This window comes from Corylus avellana, chromosome ca3 (assembly GCF_901000735.1).
Source record: "Corylus avellana chromosome ca3, CavTom2PMs-1.0".
Classification (NCBI taxonomy): domain Eukaryota; kingdom Viridiplantae; phylum Streptophyta; class Magnoliopsida; order Fagales; family Betulaceae; genus Corylus; species Corylus avellana.
The window spans coordinates 37843404-37852580 of NC_081543.1; the positions used below are offsets into that span (position 1 = coordinate 37843404).

Here is a 9177-nt window from a genome sequence, read left to right on the forward strand (position 1 = left end):
CAATGTGAGAAAATTCTTAAAAGCATTTCCAGCATACTCTTCATATATAACAATTTTACCTTTGAATTACTAGCAATTAGATAGTAAATGTGAGAAAATTCTTAGAGCATTTCCAGCATACTCTTCATATAGCTTATAATAGTTATATTTATGACTATAATGGGTCACTTTATCCTTCCCGCAGATTTTTTTTAAGATTTTTTTTTTCTTCTTCATCCTTGTTAGGAAATGGAGTTATCCCACATCGGTTGTAGAAAAGATTGGTGACCAGTTTATAAGTGTGAGAAAAAATCTCATTTCTTGAACTAGCTTTAGAGTTGAAAGAGGCCCAAGACCACCTAACACTAGTATTAGAGCTTAGTTGAAACAGGTTGCCTCTGCTCCGAACCAGGGTCCGACGTGTGAGGGGAGGTTGTTGGAGTTATCCCACATCGGTTATAAAAAATGGCTTGTTGATAACTGTGAAGGAAAGCCTCACTTCTTAAACTAGTTTTAAGAGTTGACAGAAGCTCGTAGTAGTTAAAATAAAAATTTTAGGGCTTGTTTGGGAAGACAATTCTTTATAATTTTTTTTCTTCTCTTTTTTAGTTGATTTGACACCATTAACACTCAACTTAATTAAAAAAAATTTAACTTTATTCAAAATTTTATATTTTTTAAACAATCCAAATATAATTTCAACTTTTTTTTTTCTTGATATTCGTAATTTTGAATTCAGTTTAGTAAAATAGAAAAAATAAAATATAAAAAATAAAAAATTTCCTCCTTATTTTAATTAAGTACAATTGCTGCTTAGATGTATCTATTTCTATAAATGAGTGGACTGCCGCGATCCGTTAGGACAAGTGAGCCCTACATTTATCAGAAATCTGGATAAGATCCGTCAAAAACAAACAAAACTTTGGCCGCCCTACCTCACTCTCTTGCAAAACTTGTGTATAAGTAGGGAGAGCCACAATGCAGTAACTCACCCTTCACTTACAGAGAGAATCATCTACATTGTCTCAAATCTCCTTCCTTGTTAACACAAAAATGGGTTACTCCAAGACCTTTCTTCTCTTTGGCCTTGTCTTTGCTGTTGTGCTTCTTATCTCCTCCCATGTCTCAGCTCGTGAGCTAGGTGAGGCAGCTCAAACCCATGAGTTTTCTACTTTCTTGAGTAGTTAAATATATATGTGCCCTCTTGCTCTATTTTATATATATATATATATATTTTAACGTCGGTGGCTCGTTTTAGCAATTTATATATATATATATTTTTTAACGTCGGTGGCTCGTTTTAGCAATTTTTATATATATAATTATAGTTTACGTACCTTAGCCATGTGTACGTACGTTGTGATATATTTGACTTCTTCAACTCATTTTTTGTAGAGGAAAATGTCAAAACTGATCACGGATATGGCCATGGCGAAGGATATGGCCTTGATGGCGGATATGGTCACGGTGGACATGGTGGACATGGTGGTCATGGTGGTCATGGTGGACATGGTGGTCACCATCCCCCAGGACACGGTGGTGCTAGCGAGACAGAAACCGAAATTGAAACCAACAAAAATTAGACAAATCCGTGTGTATGCATGGGTGCAAGCATGTCTAAGAAATAAAGTATCTTATCTAAGCTTGTAATGCCAATAAGGATGCACTGGTTGTGTATAAGCTTAATTATAAGCTTTATCTTTGTACCTTTTAATTATGTATTAATTACAATTAATGTGCTTCAACTTGAAGGTGTGAAATCCTCACTATGCTTGCATTTCTCATCTGCCGGCTATTATTTCAATCCATCACCCGATCGATGGCTGATACAAGAAATGAATATATAAATATAATTAAGTAGATACGAGAAAAAAGAAATCACAATTTAAGAAATATAAGGAAAATGCAAGTTAATTTCCTTCTCAACATATATAAGAATTTCTTTAACAGAGCAAAGAATTCATGCACGCCTTTCATGACAAAGAGTAATGTTAAAGGAGGACTATAATTTTTCTTTTCTTTTGTGTTCTTCTATCCAAATGGAACATAATTTTTAAAATTATTAATAAATTAAAATTTAATAATAATTATCTTAAATTCACGTGGCCGGGACCAGACCCAAAAACCTAAAAAATTCCTTTCAAAATCAATAATAACATTCTTACTTTTTACATCACATCAATCACTTTTTATTATTATTCAAATAAGAAAATCAATACAAAATAAATTTTTTCATTTTTTTATACAAAACATTTTTACTTTTTTTCTCTCACATCAATCAAATCTGCTACAATTTTGGTCTACTTCTTTTTTCAAGTCCTTTGCCAAACACACCGGGCTGTATTTGGCAAAGAAGTGGGCTAAACCAAACCCAAAATTTTAAAAAATTCTTCTTAAAATTAATTATAATATTTTTACTTTTTATATCACATTAATCACTTTTTATTATTATTCAAATAAAAAAATTATTACAAAACAAAATTTTTTATTTTTTTATAAAAAAAAAATATATATATATTATTATTTTTTTTCTTATATAATCAAATTACAATACGGCCAACTTCTTTAGTCCTTACTTCATTGCCAAAATCATTGAGCACATGGCACAAAAACTGGAGAAAAACCGACATGAAAGCGATGTGTCACCCGTCCATGTCTGACACATCGGTTTTTGGTTCAATAATGATAGGCCCAGCAATAAGTGGTAAGATAGCACATGTTAATGGTGCACATTTTTTTGACAACTATTTTTTTTTTGAAGATTTATTTTTAAGAAAAAAATAATAATAAATTAAAGGTATTAATTCAAAGCTACTTATTAACTTCTAGGTCATATCAAAATATCTTATTAATTTTTTTAAAAATAAAAAATACAATTTAAAAAGTTTTATCAAATGGACCATGTTTTCATAATTAAGTAAACATATGCATGTAGGAATGGTGTTGAGATATAATAGAGCAAATTGAACAAGGAATAATTGAATTCACACTAAATATAAAAAGACAGATGTTGACAAAACAATAGTAATAAATTTTTTAAAGGAAGAATACACATATCTCCTCAAATTAATACTTACCCTACAAGAAAAATGGTCTTTAGTGACCCAAAAGTTGTCGCTAAAAGTCACTCATTAGCGAAACATTTTGTGGTCGTTGCTAATTTCACACAAAAAATTAATTTCAACGAGGACACTTTGAATCACTCTACAATTTATCTCTATAAGCATTTTTATCAATTTAAGAAAGTAAAGACTAAAAGCATCATTTGATAAGTCTTTAATAAAAGTATTTCAACAAATACCTCAACATGTCCTCAATGCGTAATTCATTTGATGGGATTTGAGAATCACACCTTATGAAACAGAGGTCACTATAATTTCGAGTCCCATTCTCACTTCTCTTGTGTCAACATGCATAAAAAAGTAAAATTAAAAAAAAAAAAAAAAAAAAAACCCTCAAGGACATGGAAGGCTTTTTGTATGAAATTAATGGTGACAAATTAATGTGATATGGATGGATCCGTTATCTTATCCCTTTTCAATCAAAAAAAAAGAAAAAAAAAAAGTGATATACATGGAAGGTATGTCACTTTCGATAATTAAAACTAGCTGTTGGCCACGTACCAGGATTTTCAATCTTAGACGAAACCTTGACTCTGTATAAGGACAACATTGTGAGTATGATACAGATCCAATTCAAATTTTTTTTTTTGGTAATGAATAATTTCCTTTTGCTAAATGAAAAAGACTCTTAGACTCCATTGTTGACTTGGCAGGATAAATTTTAACAATTTTACCTTTGAATTACTAGCGATTAGATAGTAAGTGTGAGAAAATTTTTATAGCATTTCTAACATACTTTTCATATAGCTCATAGTAGTTATATTTATGACTATATATAATGAGTCAGATTTTTTTTTTTTAAGATTTTTTTTTTCTTCCTCCTTGTTAGGAAATGAGATTATCTCACATCGATTGTGAAAGAGGTTAGTAATCAATTTATAAGTGTGAGGAAAAATTTCACTTCTTGAACTAGCTTTTGAAGTTTAGAGAAGCCCAAGACCACCCAACACTAGTATTAGATCAGCTCAAGTTCAACTAATAAGTCTCAGTCCAACAGTCCCCAATAATCCATAGGAGAAACAGGTTGTCTCTGCTCTGATCTAGGACTCGATGTGTAAAAGGAAATTGTTGAGGTTATCTCACATTCCTTGTGGAAGGGGTTAGTGATCGCCTGATCGGCTACTTTATAAATGTAAGAAAAAACCTAATCATCTCTTAAGCTAATTTTTAGTGTGAAAGAGACTCAAGACTACCAACACTCTTCTCTCCCCTTTTTTTCTCCTATTTCTTCTCATCTCCGTTTGAAAAATAATATTTACATAAAAATAAAGGGTCTAATAAAGAGCACGTTAAAGAATGTATAAAAAAGAGTGGATTAAAATAAAAATTTTACTTTTTCCTCCTTATTTTAACTACAATTGCTGCTTAGATCTATCTATCCCTATAAATGAGTGGACTGCCCGCTGCCGCTACCCGTAAGGACAAGTGAGCCCTACATTTGTCAGAAATGAGGATAAGATCCTATCGGTAAGGTCAAAAACAAGCAAACTTTTGCTGCCCTACCTCCCTCCCTAGTCCCTACTCTCTCTGTCTCTCTCTTGCAAAACTTTATATAAATAGGGAGAGCCACAATGGAGTAACTCACCCTTCACTTACACACAGAATCATCTAGGAGTACTACATTGTCTCCAATCTCCTTCCTTGTTAACACAAAAATGGGTTCCTCCAAGACCTTTGTTCTCTTTGGCCTCGTCTTTGCTGTTGTGCTTCTCATCTCCTCCCATGTCTCAGCTCGTGAGCTAGGTGAGGCAGCTAGCTCAAACCCATGAGTTTCGTACTTTCTTTAATTAGTGTATATATATATATATATGTGCCCTCTTGCGCTATTATATTTTTTTATTTTTTTTACGTCGGAGGCTCGTTTTAGCAATTTTATATTTATAATTATAGTTTACCTTAGCCATGTGTACGTACGTTGTGATATTTAACTTCTTCAACTCATTTTTTGTAGAGGAAAATGTCAAAACTGACGGATATGGCCATGGAGGAGGATATGGCCATGGCGGAGGATATGGTCATGGTGGCGGATATGGTCATGGTGGAGGACATGGACATGGTGGCGGATATGGACATGGTGGTCATGGAGGTCACCATCCCCCAGGACACGGTGGTGCTAGCGAGACAGAAACCGAAACTGAAACCAACAAAAATTAGACAAATCCTTCTGCATGTATGTATGGGTGCATGTCTAATAAATATGTATGCCAATAAAGATGCACCGGTTGTGTAGCTTAATTATAAGCTTTATCTTTGTACCTTTTAATTATGTATTACTATCAATGAGCTTAAACTTGAAGGTGTGAAATCCCCACTATGCTTGCACTTCTCATCTGCCTAGCTATTATTTCAATCCATCAGTATCATCACCCGATGACTGATTCAAGAAATGAATATATATATATATATATATATATATATATATATATATAACAAAAGAAAAAGAAGTCACAATTTAACAAATATAAGGAAAATGCAAGTTAATTTCCTTCTCAACATATATAAGAAGTTGTTTAACAGAGCAAAGAATTCATGCCTTTCATGACAGAGAGTAATGGTAAAGGAGGATTATAATTTTTTTGTGTTCTTCTAAATGGAACATAATTTTTAAGATTATTAATAAATTAAATTTTAATAATAATTATCCTAAATTCACGTGCGGACGTTGTCTAAATGTCTACGACTCTACACCACTCACTAGTAAACATATTACATGTAGTGCAAGTTGTTCTCAACGTGCATATGTTTTGTAGAAAAAACGAAATCAGTGAACACTCGGCACAAAAACTGGAGAAAAACCGACATGAAAGCGACGTGTCACCCATCCATATCTGACACATCAGTTTTTGGTTCAATAATGGTAGGCCAAAGCAATAAATAAATCAGGAAGATAGCAGATGTCAATGGTCGTACATTTTTTGAAGAATATTAATTCATATTCAAGTATCTTTTCAACTTTGAAAATATAAAAAATACAATTTAAGTAAACATATCCGCCACTGAAACCAACATTATAAAATAATTATAAAATAATAATATGATATCTATAACATTTCTCATTCTACATCATGGGTTGCCAGGGTTGGCTTGCAATAATTTTTGCAGAGGTCGCTCCATATCTTCTCTCTTTTTAATCCTCCAAGGCTTCTTGCCAATGCCAAGTGCATGATATTTTTAAATTTGTTACCCCTATTCTTAATTTTTTTGGACCATACCTATTAAGTTTTTTTATTTTTGACTCTTACTTTCAAATGCCCACTTTTTTTGCCCTTACGGCAGTCTTTAGTTTATAAAAAAAAAATCTAAATTTTTTTTTTAATAAAAAAATTCTAAAGAACCAAAAAAAAAAAAAAAAAATTGGCTGGCCCCTCCTATAAAATGTCCTGTTCCATCCCTGCAGTGTGTATGATATAGTATATATAATATATATTAATTTTTCATATAGTATATATAAAGTAAATATTAACATATACTATATGATATTCGCTATAATACAAAACGTTTATATATAAAACATACACGAAGATGTATAAATATATTATATATTATATATATAATATGTTGTTGAGTATATGTGTTAATGTAAAAAGAATAGAATCTTACATTGAAAATATATAAGAAGTGTGTGTGGTTAATATAACATTGTTGGGCCCAAACCTATGAGCTTAATTAAGTTTTTGGGTTGTGTGGTGTCTCAACATGCTATATATATTATGTCTCACAAAAGGACTCCCCAAAGGTATTAATTTTCCAACAACTAGTATTAAAGTTCAGGTTCAACCAACAAGTCTTGGCCTAATAGTTCGTGGGAGAAACGGGTTGTCTCTGCTTCGACCCTTAGCCCGATGTGTGAGGAGGAGATTGTTGAGATTTCATTATCCCACATCGGTTGTGAAAGGGGCTAGTGGTCAGTTTATAAGTGTGAGGAAAAACATCATCTCTTGAGCTAACTTTTGAGGTTGAGAGAGGCCTAATACCACCCAACACTGTTGGGGTTATCCCACATCGGTTGTGGAAGTGAGCGATGGTCAGTTTACAAGTGTGGGAGAAAAGCCTCATCTCTTGAGCTAGCTTTTGAGGTTGAGAAAGACCTAAGACCACCCAACACTAGTATCAGAGCCAGGTTTAGTTTCCTAGGATGGGTGTTTAGTACGTGTCTGGTGTGGAGTTGTGCCGGCTCCCGTAACTCTTGTATGGGTGACGCTCTTGAAAATGTAAAAAGACTCATAAGTGATGGGGAGTTGGTGATGAACTCACACATAAAGGTGAGATTATTGAGTATATGTGTGCATGAGTAGTGTAAAAAGAATAAAATCTCACATTGGAAATATATAAGAAATGTGTGTGGTTAGTATAGTATTGTTGGGCCAAAACCCATGAGCTTAAGCTTTTGGATTGTATGGTGTCTCAACATGCTATATTATGCCTTACAAAAGACTCCCCAAAGGTATATATTAATCTCCCAACATATGTATGACATGATATATATCTTCATATGCTATACGCTAATTACTTTTGCTACTATCATGAGCATATTGGGAAGTCTCTAACTTTTTCTTCACTTTCTAAAATTAAGAAAATACATATGGAAGGCTAACATCCCTTCAATATCCAAATTATGTCTCTGCCTAAATCATATGTTTACAAATTAAGTCCTTAAGACTATTTCTTCATGCTTGTTTCAACACGCCCCCTTTTGAGTAAGTGGGATATGCAATCCTTTGATATATAATTAATAAAACAAATTGAACAAGGAATAATTGATTTCACACTTAATATACAAAGACTGATGTTGACAAAACAATGGTAATAAATTTTTTAAAGGAAGAGTACACATATCTCCTCAAATTAACACCTAATTTACAATGTTCTCATAAAACTAAAGATTGCATCAATGTTTCCCCAAACTACAAAAAAATTAAAATATTGTACCCCTTTTATTCGTCAAAAAGATAAAATGACCCATTTTTTTTTTTCTCAATATGATAAAAATCCCTCTCAATTTGGATACAAAGAAAAAAGAAAAATTTTAATTTTAAAAATTTAAAATTAAAGAAAAAGATGAAAGATGATGGTGGCCGGCTTCTTAGCCAAATAACGGTGGCCTAGCCACTCACTTTGACCAAATGGGGGTAGCCAAACCATCCCTCAGCCATTTGAGGGTGATTTGGCTACTCCCAAATGGCTAGGGGGTGGTTCGCCACTTCGACTACTCCCTCTAGCAACATCTGAAGGTAGCCAAACCATCCCACAGTTAATGGGAATAGTTCAGCCATTTGCATAAGTATATATGAACTATCCAAAATCATAGCTAGGTTGATTTTATATGTAAAAACATTATTTATCATATGATTATAGTCATATTTATCTTTCAGAGATTGTAAAGATGTACCAGGCATGTAAAATAAAAATCCCAACTAGGGATTGATTCGCCTTGCTGCCCAATTTCTACGAAAAGGAGTTCATGGACTTAAAATAAGCTGATAAAACAGAAAAGAAAAGAAAAGAAAAAGATCAATGATCAGCTTGAAGAGTTTAGACAGATATATAAACCCAGAAACTAAATACAACCCTAAACTTGGGGTAGTTCTGCCCTTGAATTCAAATATATTTAATTTATAGCCATCTTTGTATCTATTCATAAGTACTATGTTAAAATTTTAATTTAAATAATTACATTTATTATTTTCTATCCGCTTAAGTTTTTTGAATAGTTAGTGATTTGACATGGTACTAAAATATTGATTAAATGACCACATTCACAATTTCTTATTAGCTGAAGTTTTTGGGTTAAGTGATAATTGAACATAATATATATTATAACAAAGGTCCTGAGTTCGAATATTGTTTTTGTCATTTACCTCTATTTCAATCAAACAGTTCAAGTGTTGTTTGGTCCGACACATGAGAAGTACTTTAAAATATTAAATTTAGAGAAATGATAGTTTCAATATTTTGCTCATATTTTCTCTATATCATCTTAAAAATTAACCATTAGATTTATCGACTTATGTGAACCTCATATAAGTCAATGGTAGATCCCACAAATCTAATGGTTGATCTATTGAATTTGTAAGAG

At 32.4% G+C, this 9177-nt stretch overlaps 2 protein-coding genes across 2 annotated transcripts; both read left to right on the forward strand.

Annotated features, from left to right (window-relative positions):
* The first annotated feature begins 957 nt into the window (after positions 1 to 957).
* Positions 958 to 1724, forward strand: LOC132175606 (cold and drought-regulated protein CORA-like). The gene is made up of 2 exons (XM_059587600.1): positions 958 to 1120; positions 1375 to 1724. Exons 1-2 carry the CDS (start codon positions 1033 to 1035, stop codon positions 1560 to 1562), a joined length of 276 nt encoding a protein of 91 aa, XP_059443583.1. The 5' UTR covers positions 958 to 1032; the 3' UTR covers positions 1563 to 1724.
* Positions 1725 to 4673: 2949 nt separating this feature from the next.
* Positions 4674 to 5397, forward strand: LOC132173286 (cold and drought-regulated protein CORA-like). Its single transcript, XM_059584738.1, has 2 exons — positions 4674 to 4844; positions 5053 to 5397. The coding sequence occupies exons 1-2, from the start codon at positions 4757 to 4759 to the stop codon at positions 5253 to 5255; spliced, it is 291 nt and encodes a 96-aa protein (XP_059440721.1). The 5' UTR covers positions 4674 to 4756; the 3' UTR covers positions 5256 to 5397.
* The last annotated feature ends 3780 nt before the right edge of the window (positions 5398 to 9177 follow it).

What these genes read in the sequence shown, in the direction of transcription:
- LOC132175606 (XM_059587600.1), top strand. Translation starts at nt 1,033, where the DNA reads ATGGGTTACTCCAAGACCTTTCTTCTCTTTGGCCTTGTCTTTGCTGTT. An exon ending in TGTCTCAGCTCGTGAGCTAG is followed by an intron (nt 1,121 to 1,374) that starts GTGAGGCAGCTC and finishes CATTTTTTGTAG; the next exon opens with AGGAAAATGTCAAAACTGAT.
- LOC132173286 (XM_059584738.1), top strand. Translation starts at nt 4,757, where the DNA reads ATGGGTTCCTCCAAGACCTTTGTTCTCTTTGGCCTCGTCTTTGCTGTT. An exon ending in TGTCTCAGCTCGTGAGCTAG is followed by an intron (nt 4,845 to 5,052) that starts GTGAGGCAGCTA and finishes CATTTTTTGTAG; the next exon opens with AGGAAAATGTCAAAACTGAC.